Raw genomic sequence first — 20,258 nt, forward strand, 5'->3', positions numbered from 1 at the left:
AGAAAGGCTGGAATCCTGGCTCCTGTATAAATTAAACATTTCGTTCCATGCTATTATTAAGTATTTTGGATGCTTTTACAAATCAAGATATCACATGGCTTCCTAAATACTTTGTAAATAATAACCACCATTATTAACCAGTTAAGACTTCAAAAGCTTCTCTGCGCTCCCACCTGAGATCTATCACACTGTGTGTTATATAAACCTCTGCTGTGCATATTACACCTGTGCCACAGGCAAACACTATATACACTATAGAATGGGTTGCTTTGACCTGTGCATTGACCCAACTTCATATAGTGTGCAAAAAACACGACACACACACACACACACACACACACACACACACACACTGACAACTGTGTGTGTGTGTGTCAGTCAGTGCTCTGGAAAGGGATGAATGCAGTCTTTCAAGCCACAGCAGGACTACAATATCAACCATTCCTGCACTGACACAGGTGGTGCTGCTACTACTGCTGGACAAGTCAATTGAAATGAATATTGTGTGCACATGCACCTATAGTAGATTAATGAGTGTGTGTGTGTTGGTGTGTGTGTGGTAATCTCTATATACAGGCATACACAGTATACAAGTATAATCACCTGAGGCACATGGGGTCAGTCAGAGTCCTGTGTTCTGCACCGCTGACTGAACTTTCACGTCAACAAAGCACACACACACACACACACACACACACACACACACACACACACACACCACTGGAATGTGTTTTGTTTGAACCCTATCACTATAATTAGGCTTTGTGTATGTGTGTGCATTTGTTCCATGATGCCTGTGAATGCTTTGTACTTGCACTCTTCGTTCTTAAACCAAACAGTTGTTCAAGTACTGCCAAATGCGGGTCATGTAAATTACATGCTGAAGACTGCATATACCAAACGTCTTGGTGCTCTGGAGTTCAATTTGATTTGGAAAATAAAACATATTGTGGTACTTCAGACGTTCTGTCCTCAGTCTCCCATTAGCTGTTCTACCTCTGGCATGCACATAATGTGCAACATAAAGGGGCACTGCTAAGTGTTTTAAACTCAGTGCCCTTAATCTTTGAAACAATGCACATAGTTTAAGGCTCAAGAGGGGGTCAAAGTCATTAATCACTGATCATGTGCTCCAGACTAAGAGCTAAGCTAATCAACTTGTCTTCTAATAATCAAGGTGCATAGTCAATGCACTTTCAGCTCAGTCAAATGAGTGTAAATTAAAAACAGTGTGTTCCAAACAAGAAAGGCCAATTAGTCAATCACTTGTCCTTTTTTCAGTTCAATAACAAAGATAACCTGCTATGAAAACTCCTTGATAGCAACGATGGATTGTCAGCGGTTTCTATTGTTAGGGGTCCTCTACTACTCGATGTCACAAAACCAGTCTCTCACACCTCACACAGTCTGGTTTGCTCTGTCACTTTGTCAATGGAAGGGCATGGTTTCCATCAACTCTGCCTTTTAAAAGCTTGTGTGTTTCACTGGCGTTATAAAAATCCCCAGTGCAGGGTGAGGTGTGTGTGATTGTGTGTATTCTGCATTTGTGCTCACATACTGTATGTACACATTAAAGTGTGTGTGTGCACGCGTTTCCTTGATGGATGAACTACGTAACCAGTTTCAAATAGTAATATAGTCCAGCTTTTTTCTCCCATTTTAACATCTCTCGGTCCGTTGTTGTGTGTCTCTAACCAATCTGTTGCCAAAAAAAGAAGGAAAAAAAAAAGCCTCCAGCTCTTCAAAGCCAGATCATTAACACCACATCATAAAAGTGGTCGAGGACTGAAGGGGTCAAAGTTTGCCACGTCTTACTCGCCACATAGAAATACAACAAATATAGAGGATGGATTGGAGAAGGAGGAGAAGCTACGGTGGCTCTGAAAGCTCAACGCACTGCCAACGTGCAAACAGACAAAACACAAGCAAATGAAGAAAACGAGAGAAAGAAAAGACAACCAAAAACGGAAACAGAAACTTGCAACAGTTCTGTATATGGCTGTTTTCTCACATTTATCTTCTAAATGCTGAGCATTTGTCAAATTGATATTTTTTTTTCTATTTTGCTTGTGTTTTCTTAAATTACAGTACACTGAGCTCTCGGGGCCACTGTAAGCAATTGTTTGCACTGACACTCTGAGTAACATGGGTTACCCCGTGTATTTCAGATGACATGGTTGGATTATAAACGTATAACTAGGAAGAGTGGGAATCCAGATAGCAATATGTTCATGCCTGTTAAGACATGTGGCTATTTATGCACTAATCAGCGTGCACGGTAAAAAAAAAAAAAAAATCATGATGTGCCACATTCCTCCATCCAGGACGCCAATCTCTCACTGCTGCCAGCTCTGACAAATAGGCCTTTATCACCTGAGATGAGAGAGAGAGAGAGAGAGAGAGAGAGAGAGAGAGAGAGAGAGAGAGAGAGAGAGAGAGAGAGAGAGAGAGAGAGAGAGAGAGAGAGAGAGAGAGAGAGAGAGAGATGGGGCAGAGGCATGCGAGGAGGGGGGAGGAGAGCGATTTTGTCGCTTTGTTGGCTGATCTGGTTCAATCCTTGTGGTGCAGCAATTGAATTCCCATCCAAGCATTTTCCTTAAGAGGATTTGGACTCAAGGGAGTCAGCAGGCAACATGACTAGAGTGTGAGGAAAGGAACCCATGATGGGATGGTAAAAATAAATAGGAACCAAGGTAAATCCTGCTCTCAGTTGAGGGAAACGTGTTATCACTTCTAGCAGGGATAATGTGTTAGCTATTTAAAGACAGGAAAGATGCAGAGATGGTGAGTAAGGTTAATGAAAGAAGTCCCACGCATAACTATCAGAAAGAGAGGGACTGTGGAAGAGAAAGGAGACAGTAATATTTGAAGGAACAGATAAACAGAAGGAATAGAGATGCATTGGAAGGATGAGATGATGGGAGGGGAACGGCAGGTGGTGATCTCTGATCCCCTTATCCAGGGCTAATCCTGACCAGTAGTGAGCGTGTTTGCATGTGTAGTAGTGTACATGTGTGTGTTGTTTTTGTTGTTGGCATGACACTCACTGGCGCATCAGGTCTGTTAGTCAAACCTGAAGCCAGCTTTAAGGAAAAGATTTGAGATCTGTTCAAATGGGGCAAGGGTTCATTTAAAAAAAAAAAAATGCAGAAAGGACTGGAATGTCTGTCATTATAGCCATCTATTCAGTGAGCCAAATTTTGGTCTACCAATACTGTGAATCTTAACAAAAGTTTGGCTATTGCTTTTGTATAGTATACATGTTTTAACAAGCGTTTTGTCATTTCTTTCTGCGTTTTTTCTCTTGTGTCTGTCTGCTCTCCATCTCACCCTCACTCACAAAGCTACAGACTTCTGACAGCTCGCAGCTTGTCAGATGAAACAAAGTACGTCTCAGCTTTCATGCACAAAACAATAAAACCTGGGTGTAAACTTTTCAAAGTTTGAGAAACAGCAGATACAGTGTGATTGGGCGAGTTGAGAGTGAGTGAGAGTTTGGCAGCTCTCGGTACGAGTCCAAAGTGTCGTCTCCTACAGTATGCACAGAGTATAATAATAGTCAGCTAGTCAGAATGTCTGGGGCACAATGTGTTTATGTTACAAAATGTACAGAGACTGATTCATAAACACACTGCTGAAATTTCAGTTGTTACATTATGTTTATATGAATAATGACCACAGATTTATAGTCTGAATAATTTTATTCTAGATTAAATTATATATCTTTCCTGTTATACTATGATCACAATGAAACAAACACTATTATATAGAGAGCCTAAGTGATACCACAACTCCCAAGTACTGTTACAGAAGTATAAACACCTAATTCAAAGTAGTAATTATGTTAATTTGTATACAATATTATGTTATATATGTTTTGTAGCTGCCTATAACACCTAGACCATGGCAGGTCAGCAGGTCAACAAAAGAGGCAAATCCATGAGCGAGTGGAGTGTTTTAAAACAGCAGAGATTACAGCTAAAGAGTAAGGAAAATGCCAATAATAGGAGAGTGTTGGTGGATATTATGGATATGGACAAAACAGTTACGTTGCTATGCTGGTACATTTTCATGGGAGCTGTAGTTTTTTTGTATGCTGACAAAACATGTTAACACTAATTCGTTGTTAAACCGATGCCAGAAATGCTGAATGAGAGATTAGATTGCGTTGAGTAACATAAGCTAGTGGAACAGAGGCTAGCCGGGATGGTACGTCAGGACTTCTGTACACTAAGACCTAAACAGTGGATTATAAATCAACTGATTAATACTGGTTCATAACCTAAGCAAAGCAATGTGTGTATCATTGCTTTTCTGACCAAATGAAAACTCCTGCCATCAGTGCATTGTCATGTTTGAAGAGGGTTTCATCATCTGGCTCTAATCCAGTCCGGGCCACCATGTCATATGATGATGTCAGATGACTGCAGTTACAGATGTAGATGTGCAAGTCATTATTCTGTGTCATGCTAAGATATTAAGCCTCAGAAAAAAAATGTCTTGCCAAAAACACTGTAATCCCCCTTTATTCAAACCAAAGACAAAATGTGCTATCAACCACCAACAACAACTAAATTACTGACACATTTATTACACTATTTTAAAAACGTTGGTGTTATGTAAAGCGCTATGATTAAAAGCCAGGAGCTACATTGAGTTCATTTATAAGTCTACACGACATGCAATGGATTGTAAATCCATTTATTGTTTGTCAAAACTGCCAGTGAAGAGGTGCTAAAAACAGACTTTGAGTACTCATGCGGGGCAACGCTCTGAATATATGCAGTGTTGTAATGTCTTGACACATGCTGGAGGTGCTAAATGGTGTAATGGCCCCCAAATATTTTGGATATCCTCTATGATCCTGAATGAACAGGCATTCAGACCTCAAGTCTCAAGCAATGTTTTACTTATTTATAACCATTTTAGGCTATATCCACACTAATACGTTTTTGATTAAAAACATATCTTTAGCTACGTTTACGCAATATGTGTTGTCAGACGTGTTAATATGGATAGTTGTGTGGACGGAAGTCGTTTTTGTTTCAAAATGCTGTTAAAAAAATGAAACGTAGCAATGTGGATGTAGCTCTGGTAGTTTTAAAGTCAGAGCAAGGTGGGAATGTAATTGAGCGTTGCCATGGCAGGACATCTCTGTTCAAAAGATGGGCAAGTTGAAAAGCATGACACAAAAAAGGTCAGCTCTTAGTGGGCTTAAGTATGAACAGTGACTAGATGCAATCTGGGCTAAGCATGACTCATGTAATTGCACATTAATGGTGTCTAATTATGGGTGCCAGACTCAGCGTAGGGTCCACAGCTACACAGGTTTTTAAATCTCTAGTCTCCATCAATATGAAAACTTCAACCTAAAATATCTTCAAACACAGACAAAGGATTTCCTTTTAATGTCATGTTTGCTTGGCAATATTAACACAGTGTAGGTTTAATTTCTGCAGGGAGTTTTAAGTACTGTAAGGCCCACCGACATAGAACCAAGAGCCAAATACTAAAGTCAATTATTGCAGTAATAATGTGCACGCATGAACCTTGAAAGACCATGATTAGCTTAAACAATATAGTCATTGAAACTTCCTATTTAGCTAAAGCACTGAACGTACAGGAGACAAACTTCACATTTCAGCCACAGAGTGGAAAGAATGAAGCCACAGGCCACTTGTCCACCGTAACACGGTTACCTGTGTGGATCAACAGTGTTGAAGAGTAACCTGAGGTTCATCTGGCAGATGCTGAAGATTAGCCTGCTGTGGGCTGAACAGCACCTCAGACCTCTTAGCAGTGTAGTCCAAACTTAATCAGAATTGGTGTACAAATACTCACTGCAACACAAGGTCTGTCCATACAATGGCGTCAATACCAGTTTAACCTGCTTGCAGTTACAGTAGGAGCAGATACAGCTTGCAAGTAAAGCTGTAGCGATTAGCTGATTAATTGATTAGTCGTTCTGTAGAAAAAGTATTCAATTTTGAAAATTGATTAATTGTTTTGGTCATTTTACAAGCACAGATACCGTACATTCTCAGTTTCTAGCTTCTCAAATGTGATGATTTTTCTGCTGTCCTTGTATCATATGTCACATCACATTCCATAGATATTGGACTTTTGATCGGAAAAAAGCAAGCAATCTGAAGAGGTCACCTTGGACTCTTGGATAGACTAAACAATGTGAAAATACTACAACTCCAATGTTGACCAGTTACAGATTATGGTGTATACCAATGTTGGTGAACAAGACAGCACATGCTGCAGCCATCTAGGCAAAACTAGAGCACTTCCTTTAGCTCATAAGCCCATCATTTCACCAGTGTGAAATAACAAAGGTGATTTTGTTTGGAGAATACAGCCTGCCTTAGGGATCAAACACCAATCACACAAAGAGGAAGCCATTGTAATGTACATCTGCGTGTCTCTGTGTATGAGTGATGTTTGACAGAAACACCACAGATTGCCATCCTTGCGCTCAGTTCCTGTGCTAGTTGAAACAAACAACAAAAAGAAAAACGCTTTCATGTTTAACATATGCAGGCCAGCTGCTTGATGCTAAATGCATTCTTCTCTTATCAACCAAACAACAGCCCACAAGTAAGATCAAAAATATGAGTCAACGGCTCACATCATTCTAGCCGATATCCTCCAGGGTGCATTATATGTTGCAGTTCAGCTTTGATTTGCCCCTAACTGGAAAGACTCTTCTGAGGATTGCCTGCTTTTTTATGCTGTTAAATAAATAAGTTCACACTCTCCCACTTTTCAGGATGAGGTGTGCATCCCTAATGTCACAGCAAAACCATAATGTATTGGTTTGAGGATATTTTCTGCGACTTTAAAAAAAAAAAAAAAAAAAAAAGTCTTCTAGCCTCTGGCTCATACTTGGAAATGATGGGGCGAAATTCTTATTCATGTTCCATCCAATGTAAATAATTGAATTCTGGCAACCAAAATAGGCCCAGTGCTCCAACCACAGTTAGGCTGCATTTTCAATATTTAATGACTTTGTGGAAGAATAAGCTGAGACTTTGAAACAGTGCCAATTTATCAAGACAGAAAACACACTTTCAACTGAGATAACACACAATTTGCAAGAGCCCAGTCTTTCACAGAAGAGAGTGACTTTTTGCACTCACTCCTTTAGATGCAGGACCGATATCACTAACAAAACTTCTGCAGCTAAAAATGGCTTTTAATGCTCCTGCCAAACCTCTGCTCACTATATGGCCTTTCCCAATTCTTTCCCTGTGCTGTAATTCTACAAGAATGTGTGGTTTCTGAAGACTGTAGTCTGGCTTTCCTGAAAGGTCCTGAAACAACACAAGATGCTGGCCGACTGGCGCTCCACCCTGTACTCCAGGTTTTTACTTTACCACCCCCTAACTGATGGGCTGAGCATGCTGGGGTCTCAAGAGTCATCAAAAGACATGTTAAGACACAGCATTTTCTCTTTTTCTTTTTTTTTTTTTTTTAACAATAAGAGGCGAAGCACTGGGCTCTACTCCACGTTACGTGCATAAAACTTTGAAGACTGATCTCTCAAGTAAAAACGGACAGATATATGCTGTGAAAGCTGGGGAGCAGAGGTTGTGGTAGTACATCCCACACTAAACAGGAGCCACTATCAAAAACCCACCAGGCAACAGATGTTTGCAGCAGCTTTTGCACTGCAGGTCTAACAAAATGTGTCATAAACTCTCTTGTGGTCACCAAGTCACACATAGCGAAGTGAAACCACACTAAACAAAAGCAGAAGCTGTGACAGTTAGCAATTATCTTCAAAAAGACATCTTCAATCTTCAATAGACACTTCAAAGCTGTGTGTGTGTGTGTTGATGCAAAGAATGTGTAGGCAGCTAAAATGTGGCGAGGTCAGTGCAGATGCACACTGTAAAAGCAGGATGCCACAATTTCACTATAAAAAAAGAGAGTCTCTAAAGAGGGAGAGCTGACATAACCACAGTTATAGCTAGGGATGTCACGAGACCCAGTACTTCAGTACCAAGTAGGTACCAAAATTCAGAAAATGTGACGGTACTCGTTTTTCTACATTACCATAGGTACTAGGGGATGCAATTCTTCTGGACCTCTTGGGGGCAGTATACGCATACAAGTGTTCTAGTCTGCAGCTAAATGCTGGAGAAGCAGAAGAAAGCCGGCCAGCACAGAAAAACCGAGCGCCTCATGTCTGTGCACGGTTTTACCATACATCTACAGCAACTGCTTTCCCGACTTCACCTGGATCCCAGACAGAACGTAAATCTGTAAACTAACTTAACAACTAATTAGTTAACAACTAAACATGCTTGCTGTTTAGATTTGTATCTCCGGATTACATGTAAATCACGCTTTCCTTTCCCCCTCCACTCAAACCCATTAGAACGTTGAAACTAAAAAACAACTGAGAGTGAAAAAAGAGTGACATGACACTATCCGTCCTAACCCCCCCAAGTGTTATCCTTGTTATCCTAAAATTACCGTGGCATCGAATTGGGTATCAAAAATCATGAAATTTCACTGGTATTAGTATCGAGGACTACATTTCTGTCATGACATCCATAGTTGCCACTATTGTTTTTTTTTTTATGATGTTCAAATGTTTAAATAAAAGGAATTAATGTATGTATTATAGTTATTTTTCTTTTCTTTTTTACACACCATGTTTCGACTTTGGTATTGAGTATCGTGTACGTTTTTGCTGGTATTGGTACCCCCTACGAGATTTTTGGTATTGTGACATCCGTAGTTATAGCTACGAGAAAATTCAGCAAGACATGCATTGTTCTCATAATATGGCGAAAGTAGATTCCCTTTGATCAGAACATTCAGACGTTTATGTAAAATAGTATTCAGCAATTCATTATTCCACCTCTAAAACGTTGGGAGGACTCATAAGACAAAGATTTGAAGTCAAGCCAAAGCAGCAGCGCAGCATATTCTGGGTTGTCTTCGCATAATGCAACTCAATAGCACTTCACAAAGCTCCTCCTGAGTCACAGCAGACATTATAATTTACAACTATTTTCCTAGTTGTCCTAGTGTGTGTTCATGATACGATTAACAGGGACCCACACATAAAAACAATGTCTCCATGTAAACTCCACAGTGCACCTTTAAGTTTGGCTTAATTCAACGATGACACTGAAAAATAAAGAATAAATAAAGAACTACTCCTGTGTTTGCTTAAAAACTGTTTCAAGGGTTAATTGAACAGCACTACTGGACATAGGGGACAATCACTTAAGTTAGCCAAAATGTTATGAGGCTTAAAGCTGCTTAAAGCTTCTGAAGATCCCTTATTCTCTTTATATATCCAGTATGTAATTCTTTGTGATGAATCTGAAAAGCCCTACAGAGGCTGTGCTGGGAAAGCCAAGAGACTCCCAGACAGAAAGGATATCCTGCTAAGTCTGGAGGATAGTGGTCATGCAGCCATTCCACTCAGCCACCCAATCACTTGATTAAACAAATTATCATCATCAAAGTAATCAAGCTTTGCACCGTGCCTGCCTGCTTCCATTATACCATGAAAACTTGTTTAGGCATAGCATGGAAATGATATGGATTATTAAAGTGAAGCTATGACCTCGGCTGATGTCGCTGTCAAAAGGCCTTATATTTTTGAGGGTGGAAGTAAAACGGAGATGGCCGAAGAGACGGGTGAAAGCAAAGAGACAGACCAAAATAGAGAAATCCAAAAAGAGAGAGACAGCGTGTCAATGAGGATGGCGTAAAAACTGATTTGTGTCCTTACATTTACATTTAAAATTTCCAAACCCCACACAATGAAGCCTGCAACCTGAACACAGTCAACCATGCAAAAATAGATTTCCAGTAAAGAAGTCAAAGGGTCAACCATGTACCTGACTGTGGACATGACACATTCTTACTGGCAGCCTCTGTTTGTTTAGAGACCTCTCCCTGAAATTTTCCACCCGTCAAGGAGGGCTGCGTGGTCTCACCCATAAGGAGAGTGCCGGCAATGAGCGTGTCAGCGATATTTGCATTTAAAATCAAAATGGATTCCATCTGACAAGGTTTCTCTGGTCTAAAGCCTCTGTGGGCTGGATAATAAACCCAATCTCTTAGTGTAATGGAGGACTGACTGCTGGGGCGCTGAATGCAGCATCATGCTCTGCTGAAAGGGTTTACAGTCGCAGTTGAGATCACAGATGGCTGTTAACAGAATGCATTAGTGAAGATTAACTCGCCTGGTAGAATCGCCACATTAGTGCCTCTGATCACGTTAACAACCACAGCAGGGAGACAGTGTGGGGTTTGAGAAGGCATGCAATTTGACCCGGGGCTTCACATTTAATTGTGTGTCAAATGTACTGCCAGAAATGAATTTAAGAATATTGGCAATATCAAAATGCCATACAATGTAGAACAGCAGTCCAGATGTCAACTGTGCAGGCAAGTAATGTTACTCTTAGGGTGGTATATAAAGTTTATACATGTTTTAGTCAATTAAGTCACACATTATAAACATTACTCATTTTCCGTTTCTGTAAGACAACTAGGGCTGGAACAACAGAAAATGAATCAGCAACTATATTTCGACAGTTGATTAACTTTTTGTAAGCAAAACTGTCAAACATTTGATTTCTCAACTTCTGCAATGTGAAGATTTGTTGTTTTTCTTTATCTTCTATGGCAGTAAATGGAATATGTTTGGGTTTTGGACGGTCGTTCAGGCAAACAAGACATTTGAAGACATCAATTTGGGCGGGCATTTTTCACTTTCACACAAAACATCAAACTATTAATCAAGAAAATAACTGGCAGTAATTGCCACTTGCAGAAGTAACATAGGCTCACTTTAAGGACATTCCATATCAAGTCTGTGATTTTTAGTGAGAAAAAAAAAAAGTAAATACATTTAAAGTCATTGGTATGTTGCACATGGTGTTATATCTTAATTGTGTATTTCAACTTTTTGAATGACCAATGACAAAAACTAAAAAGAAAGCAGAAGAAAATAATTAAAAACGAATAGAAACAACAATAAGGCCATCGAGTTTCCATTCACAGAGCACAGAAGGAGCTGTGTTCACAGATTTTACTTTTTTCCACTGCAAATTATTTGTGTGTGTGTGTGTGTGTGTGTGTGTGTGTGTGTGTGTGTGGGGTCATGTACATAAAATCACACCTGTTTGTTTTTTTTTTCAGATTACAGACTATAAATTATTGAATACTTGGTGTGAAAAGGCCCTCAGTCTGATCCTCAGTAGCAAATGAAACTCCACTCCAAGTATTTTCTTTATTTTAGTGCCCAGCAAAAAAACTTTATAAATTTGGCCCCTGCTTCACCAACGTTAGCTCATACAGTCTTACAGTGTGAGTCACTGTCTGGACTGCTTTGGTGATGTGGTCACAGTTTAGACTTTCAAACATCGGATGTCTGCCACAACAGCACAAAGGAACATCTGGATATGGATAGGGTCTTGACATTATGGTTCTTCTAAATCAAAATAAGGAAATGAAGCAAACTACAGCAAAATCAGCACTCACCATTGCCTTTGAAAATAAACTCAGATTAGGAACTAGGATATGTAAGTACGGTTTTAGACTCAAATGTTTGTTTTTGCCAAGAATATGGATTGTTGGAGACAAATGCACATTTTTCCAAGCATCTTATTATTAAATTACAGGTTATGTGCTCATAAGGACATTATTAAAAGCTGGAAGCATTCAGGAGACTACCCACGTGGAGACAGGGATGGAAACACATCTACTTCCTCTTTTTTTGTGATCCATTACAATGACGAACACATCTCAATAATGAATATTCATGAGCTCTCAATTGCAGCCTTTAAAGCCACTGCTTTTCACTAAAACAAGATGAGTTTACACACAAGCATGCATTTAGAGGAAAAAGTGCAATGTGCTATGTGGGGAGTTCATTAATGAATGTCTCTATCCAGCTCATCAGCTTTCCCAAATACCCTCTGGAGTCTCAGAGTTTTCTCATGAAAACAGCTCTAAATTAAATGACTGCATGAAGTATAATTTGTGTTTGGTGATAGGCTACACCTTGCATAGAAAGCATGATTTACACACTCACTCATTTACTTATTATCACTCACTCACTCACGCTCATTTGCTGCCGTTTTGAGTCAAGATGGGGGGGGGTGGGATAATAGAAACACCAGACATTAGAAGTACATTTTTTTCTGCTTGGAGGAACGCCAGTGCAGATATCAATTTGGCGCCTTTTAGAGACGATAAAGCGTGCTCGTAAATATGGGTGAGCACAGATGTGTTAAATGTGGCGTGCCATTTTCCACTGCAATCTTGGGAGTTACATGGAAAAACCTAGCTGACGTCATGGCTTCAAATGTCTGCCATTTTTTTCGGGATAGTATACAGATGGAACCCATTTTGCCCTAAGATCATTGTCTATTCAGCAGAACAAAGTCAACCAAGAAAGTTTCACAAGCAGCATTTGATTTCACTTCATCCTTTAACGAGCCGACCAACAAAGCCTGAATCGACCACAATCCACGCTAATGATATTTAATACAGGAAAAATAGAGTAAAGCTGTCTAATTCAGCTTTGCAGTAAATTGCAGCGACCCAACAATGTACAATTCTTACGATGATTTTTACGTGCTTTGGCATATAGACTCTGGACCGTATAAATTCCAGTCAACAGCATTGCAATAATGCGTGAGATTCAACAAAGCAGAGCTGAAACAAATGTTTGGCATTGCTTAAAAATTGAAACACCAAACATTTGCTTTGTGAGGATTAAATGTTTTTCTCTGTCTTATATGATGAACTGAATATCTTTGGGTTGTGGACTAGTGTAAAACAAGAAATGTGAAAACCTTTTTAAATCACATAAGAATAAGGTGAAAGCACAAAGTATCTTTTGCAGTAACTGGAAAGTGAACAGAGCAGATTCCTAAAACTCTTACAGACTGTTACCAAAGCAGACCTGTCCTGTGGTCACATACCAAATATCACTCGGGGCGCTCCGTTTACCACATGGGTTTGTCTCTTTCATTTGACCCCCTGCCAAGCTAGACATTTTTCACACCTCACACAGCAAAAGGAAGGCAGGGTTCACACTTCTCCCCCACTCATTTTCCTTCATCTCCCTCTTTTTCTCCTGCCGACTGAATCTGGAAGGCAGTAAAAAAAAAAAAAAAGAGAAAGAAAGGAAGAAAACAGACGTCCTGACAGGGTTTTCCCCATTTCTCTTTGTCACAACCACAATCCCCTCAACTGCCGTCCTGCCAAGGAAGTTTCCATTTGCTAAGCTAATTAAATAGAAGAAAGGGAGGAAGGAGGAGGGTGGGTACAGAGAAAGAGTAATGCTCCAGGTCTACTATGTCTAAATATTTTCATCCAGATCGCCACATGCAGACGCTTTTATAGTCCAATGTTGCAGCCTCTGATAGTCTGCTAGCTAAGAGTGGCTGTGGCCCAACATAAAGCAGTGCTGCTGTCGCCGGTTTCGCTGCAGCCACATCTCCCTAATGTGTTTTCCCTTTGCCTTGGTGGCGGGGATGACAGTGTATTTTAAACACGTGGCTATAAACTCGCACACACACAAACCCAGAGGGACATAAAAAAGGCACAGATGCACAAACCAGCACACACAAACACATGCACAGTCAACAGAGTTTGGCTATTTGTGAGTCTTTACTAGTATGCACAAGTCCTTGCCAAAGTAAGAGCCTCTTCCAACTCGTCAACAAGAGAGGAGGAGGAGAGAGGGGAGAGCAAAGCAGCTCCTTTCAAAACACACATACGTCCTGCAGATGTCGGCAAATTCAATGCAAGCACTCACATCTTAAGGGAAGGGAAGAGAAAAAATGTGATGTATCTTGTGTGAAAAAAAATATACCCTTTCCCTTCATTCCTTCCAGATGCATCTTCACCATGCTGGCAGAGAGATGTGGCAAAAGGGGCACAATGTAGAGAGGGACAGAAAAATAGAAACACTGGGGAGGCAAGAGACCATGTGTGCGGATGTGTGTTTATCTACTTGTGTTTGTGCTTGCATGGTGACAAAACAGGAGCTCATGCATGGACACAGATGGATTCAGGGGCAAAGGGGGGCGGTGGTGGTTGCTGTTGTGCTTTCAGTGGTCCAGCAGCCCCTGCCTCCTGCCTTATGTAGAGTCCATTAGCGATTGCATAATGCTTGGCAGACAGGGACCGAGTGAATGCACCCCCCCTGAAGGGTCGGACACTAGCGAGGAGGTAGGTTGCTCTGCAGAGCAAGAAACTCGGTGTTCCCATGCGTGTCAGTGGTGGATTTATTACAAAAATAAAAAGAAAGCAATAGGCTTTTTCACAGTCAGACAAAATACACGCAGTTGCATGCAGGGGAGCTAGTTGTGTCTTCGGTTTGAGGAATTCTAGGTTAATGCAAAATAAAAGAGCATCATTAAATATACAGCAGGAGAAGCTGCAGTCGCAGGACAGCATCTGGCCTCTGCTTCTATGTGGCACTACATCCTTTCATGTCTCTGCTCTGTCATTACCGTCTTGCACCTCAACTTTTATTACATTCTTTATTTGTATCCTTGCATATTATTCCTTGCTGCGCTTATCCCTTTACATTACCTCCTCTTGAATACAGAATGACAGAGAAGAGGGTACATATTTTGCCCACCCACTACAGACAGGCAGTTTACTTATTCATCATGAAGCACATTGGCAATGAAGTGCTTTAGATGAAGCATATTGCTTTTATGACTGAAGAATTAAGAGAAAATGTCCAATGTACAGACCTCATGCAGGCTCTAAGAGCCTTGGGCTGTGAAACGGTGATGGGTTGCAATCAGTTCAGTAGACTCCGAGAGGGTTTCAGGAGGTTAAAAAAAACACACCATTCATTTAGAGGAAAATAACATGCTTTTAGGATTCATATAGACTTCAGATCAATCTACGCATATATGTGTATGTGTATGTTTGTGAGAGTATTTGTCTGGAAAAATGCACTAGACAGTCTTTAAGTTGTGAAGAAGGTCAGCGTGTGCGTCTCTGCTGCTCATTTCATTACCACCAAATCAGCAGAAAACTTCCATTTAAGCCAGAAAATAAAACTGGGATACTGCTGTGGGGCCAAGATAATACATCACTCACAATACACAGCCTGCACCTTTCCCCCTCCCTACTAAGCCATCAAAGGCTTCAAGTTGAAGTCATGTATTTGCTTGCATGACCTTTACACTCTTGAAATACTATAAAGGGATTTTTCTCAGGCTTAGCATGTCTTTTCTTTTGGACCATGTGAGAGTAGTTTGTCATATAGCAATCCGATCTCACTTGCCCTTTTTGAGAAAAGACCAAGACAGCTTTCACCTTCGTCATCTTCATAAATGGGGTCAATCCAAAACAAATGCCCAGGAGAAGAAACTAAACCGATATGTGAACTCTTCCTTTGGTTGCCTCCAGAATTCCTTGAACATGAACAGAGACATTCCATGTGATTTTGAATCTGTTTCTCCTCCATCCTCCCATTTCCCCCTCTCAAACCATCCTTAGAAGCCAGGCTCACACCAACCCCACCCTCCTCTGAAGTGATTCTTTTGAGTCCAGGATCAGAGTACGAGACAGCACTCAGAACCCCCATGTAAATCACAGATGTAAAAGGGAGGTGAACAACACCCACGCTTCCCACCAAAACATGACACAAATTACAGACCACAACATCTGGTGAGTGGCGTGCACCGAAACACGACGGGGTGGGCCGAGAATATACAGCCTGGCTGAGCCCAGCCAAACTCTTCCTACTTGTTCACAAAAGTTCTTGAAAGGAGAGGAGTGGAAAATGTGAGAGAAGAGAGTAGACCGTTGCAGTCCAACATTCACTATGTTGACCTCATCTAGAGATGTGATAATAACACAGCAGCATGGCTCCACTGTGCTTTGCATCCTGCAAAACAGTATTTTCCTTCAACATGTGCAGAAATCTCACATGTTGCATTACTGTCAAACCATTACTTGCTAAGTAAGATGATAAGCAGGCAAGCCAACAAAAAAAAGAAATAAGGATCATAAATGGTTTCTAGACAAAATCCAGATTTTAAGCCAGGAGCAGTGAGTTTTATCTGAATGTTTATTAAAAGCAGCCGAGTGTTATACTGTAGTGTGTTATACTGTACCCATGTGATGCAATGGGGTAATTAAAACATAGACATATGTGCCTAAAGCAGGTTATCAACCACTTGTCAACACCAGTGCCAATATTGAGAATCAATGTCACGTGTCAAGTTCCAGTGAGGCCTTCAGGGGACATAGAAAATGGGGAGGTGGATATTGATCAGGTTAAAGTGTGTGTTTGTTTGTGCATGCGTGTGTGCGTGCGTGTAAAGTAATTTCGATGTTTATGGTCAAGCATGCCAATCCTGCCATATTCTTGTAATGGGTTATCTCATATTGGTGGATTTGGTGATTGGGATATTATATCTATATGGCCAGGAAAATATCAGCCTGTATAATTGCACTGCAATCCAATGTAGTATTGCAAAAAGTGCTCCCCTGGCAAGACTTTTAATTATTGTGGACACTGTAGTACAAGTACTGTCCTCTTATATTTCCCATTTTATGGGCACTTTGTGTATATTGGACCATTGTATAAACATGATATACATGATGATGATAAGTCAAAGAAGTCAAAGTTCAATAACAAACCTAATTGTTGTGGACAGTTACACAGCTCTGGTGTAAAAAAAAAAAAGAAGATCATCGAAAACATGTTAAAAAATAAATAAAATTAAGTACTCTTAGGGTGGCCTAGTGCAAAACAATGAGTCATTAAAACAACAGTGTCTGAATCAGCTAATCAGCTGCTCTCACATAGGAGGAGGCACTGCGCCAAGCGACAAGTCACAACCCACAGAGAAACAACAGGAGGGGACAATAATGACAGAGGCTGCACATGAAAGCACCAAAATCTGTCATTCCAACAGACCGGCTGATTTGCAGGGTGATGCACACACTCAGGCACTACACTGACTTGAACCTGAAACTGGATCAAGGAAACAACAGCAATGTGTGGGTTTAAAACTAGGCTGATAATACAAAAGGGGAAAAGATGCATTGAGAATACAAGTTAGGGTACTGCTCAAATGAGCCACATTAACTAAATGTCACAACCATTCAATCCTTGCCACCAAAAGGAAGAAGAAAACAACAGTTTATTTGTCTGTCCAATAATAATAATAATAATAATAATAATAATAACATTTAGTACTCAATAATGAATCCATTTCAGTGAGAAGGGACCTGTCCACAGCAGTCTTATGAATCAAAAACATAATCACTGCAATACAGCTAGAATGCTCATATAGAGGCTCTGTGTTCCCTAATAGTCAATGTGTTGATCATATCCTTCATTTCTAAAGGCATATACAGTAGGCTAGTCTATAACCTTCCCAGTTCATGTGATATTTTTAAAGCGTCCCCCTAAAATGTGTCTTTAGTGGTTATGCAATTAATTCATAGCTTTGAAAGAGATGTTTAAGCAACAGATAAAAGCTCGTTGAATAAACTTTACCCACATAGGTTTAGAGCCCTTTAAAGTAGTGCTCCATGTTACGAAAAAAAAAACTGAACCTGAACACCTACAGGCAAGTACTGAGAAGCACATTGACCTCTACAGGCTCCATTTGAGCTCGTCATGCATATTTCAGTATCTAATATGATTTAAATATAATTATCATAGACTGAGTCTTGTGCAAAGTGGCAGCAATGGGTCTGTCTGCTTGGTTCTCAGGCACAACGATTCAATGGATAAACAGTCCGACTTCTCGGCAAAGTGCAAATAAAACGTTTCTCATCGTTTATTCCATCATACCATAACAGTGTTTTGCACAACATAAGAGGAAAACACACGAAAATCAACAAATGCTCCGAGGGTTTTCTCAAACAAAGTGCAAAAAGCAGCAGCAAGTGGTCCGACCGTGGACCCAAGTTGCCTTTCTCCCCCACAGCTATTAGCCCGTTTTAAGTTTGCTTTCCAGAAACTTACCCTTTCCCCGGAGAGGAAGACGGTCAGCCCGAGGGTCAAGATTATCCAAACGTTTCTCATTATTCCTCTTAATTAATTCAAACGCGTTGTTACGAGCGAAATGTCAAAAATTTCCCCCTCTTCTTCTTCTTCTTTCTCCCTTTCGCCTTCCTTGCACCCTTCGCTCCAACTCCTGCCGCTTCTCTCAGGAGTGAGATCCCACCGGATACGTGTTGCGTTTTGGTTATTCCTCCCCCCCCTTCTCTCCAGGCACTTCTTTTTCTCTCTCTCTTTCTTTTCTGTGTAAATCTGACAAAAACTACGTAAAAATAAGCACAGTTTAATTGCAAAGTCCTCCGTGCGCCTTGTGTCAGTGAAATCCGCACGAGACACCTAGCTCGCTCTCCTCTCCCCCTCAGCGCTCTCTTGAAATAGCGAGGACAAAGCTTTAAGCACGAGCACGACTGACGCTCTTCCATATGCGTGCGCTCTTTTCGGCCATGTCACCGCGAGACCGAGGGAGAACTTGCGACAAAGTAGCCAGGAATTACACGACAATCACAACAAACCAATTATGTTTTGTATTGACGTGCCGTAAGTCCTTATAGAAATTACTATCAATTATTGTATTTTTTTCTGCTGGGGAGGTCGGAAAACAGACTACCGGTAATTGAGCCATTTATCTCCACATCTAGATAACGATCATTAATTGCACCCTAATGAGGATTTCACTCAGCCACTGCACTAAATTCCAATCAAGTCTCGTGTCTATTATGCAGCTACTTATGAACACATCTGATTAGTCGTTGATTGCTGCTGTATTTAGGCATGTCATGAAATCAATGCACCAGTCTTTATATATGAATAAAAATACACACACCATCCTGTTAGACATACACTACACAATAGAGATGGAGTTGAACACTGAAATAGTTTCATCGGTTTGTTTTATGACCAGGACGCCCCCCAGTCCAACTGAGTTCAGCCATTTGTGGGCAAAGTCTCCCCCTGCTGGTATAAATGAATAACTCCCCCCATAATCTATACATCATTGAAGAGGTGTTGCTTGAAAAAGAGGGTTGAGTACCTGCATTCTTATTTAAATGTATTTGTTTTTCTTTTCTTGTCAAATTTCAACACATTTATTTATTGTTAGAATTTGCATTTCTGTGATGTTTTGGTAGATTTACATGCCACTTGGTCACTTTAATATTTTAAGACGCACAATTGTTGTGTATTGTTGTATATGTTGAGTATTGTTGTTTATGGTGTGTGTGTGTGTGTGTGTGTGTGTGTGTGTGTGTGTGTGTGTGTGTGTGTGTGTGTGTGTGTGTGTAGGGGGTCACTTGGACCATAATGCTGATTAAGTGTTTTCACTGGTGGGGGGAGTCACAGTCAGAGCACAGGACAGTTCAAATGTTTTTGGAGGGTGTGTACACCGTGTGTGTGTGTGTGTGTGTGTGTGTGTGTGTGTGTGTGTGTGTGTGTGTGTGTGTGTGTGTGTGTGTGTGTGTGTGTCTGTGTGTTGTTTTATATGCCAGTGCCAATTTTCTTTATTTTTTTTATTTTATGCAAATATAATGGACAATAAAGTAATCTAAATCTTCTGTAAACTATTAGCAAGATAGAAACTTCTACCTCACAGCTTCCTCTCTCACTGTTACAGGCAGGGGCGTAGCACAAAATTCTGGGCCCTGTAGAAAGGCATTTTCTATGGGCCCCTCCCTGCATCCACAGCTATTCATTCTAGCATCTTTTTGGGCCCTCCTCACATGAGGGCCCTGGGTACTCAGTCCCCTTTTTCCCCCCAGTCCGATGCCCCTGGTTACAGGTTGTAGCAGCTCAAAAGAAACCGATTAGTCAGAAGTTAAATGTCCCTCTCTCTTAGGAATCTCCTGTTTTCTTGATAAAGCTGTGTGCAAAATCTATATAAAAAAAAAGGCTGTAAGCATGAACACATATCCTTTTGCTTCACAGTCAACTAGTCATTAGTGCAACTAATGCATGATTTGAAAGGTAATTTTGTAATTATTCAATTAATTTAAAACAAGTTGCAATTTTTCAAATTTTTTTTTTTTTCAAGTTGCGGCTTTCAAATGGTCTACTGATGACAAGCTTGCCAGCATAATCTTCCACCTCACAGTGAAATTTGTAGATCACTAAAATCCATTCATACCAGCGGGAACAGCATTTTCCCAAAACCTTTTGAAAACCACTAATCCCACCCGGTAACAGTCTGCCCTTTGTGCACATTAAAACCTTAAACTCCCCTGAT

At 40.5% G+C, this 20,258-nt stretch overlaps 1 protein-coding gene across 1 annotated transcript in view; it reads right to left on the reverse strand.

Moving 5' to 3' along the window:
• The window catches only part of sdc2 (syndecan 2), a 47,346-nt gene extending 28,912 nt beyond the window's left edge, over positions 1–18,434 (reverse strand). Inside the window, exon 1 of the mRNA XM_031295900.2 lies at positions 18,005–18,434. Within this exon, the coding sequence (XP_031151760.1) occupies positions 18,005–18,064 (60 nt within the window). The 5' untranslated portion in view covers positions 18,065–18,434. The remainder of the gene's footprint in view (positions 1–18,004) is intronic.
• Positions 18,435–20,258: the final 1,824 nt, after the last annotated feature.

This window comes from Sander lucioperca, chromosome 14, assembly GCF_008315115.2.
Source record: "Sander lucioperca isolate FBNREF2018 chromosome 14, SLUC_FBN_1.2, whole genome shotgun sequence".
Lineage (NCBI taxonomy): Eukaryota > Metazoa > Chordata > Actinopteri > Perciformes > Percidae > Sander > Sander lucioperca.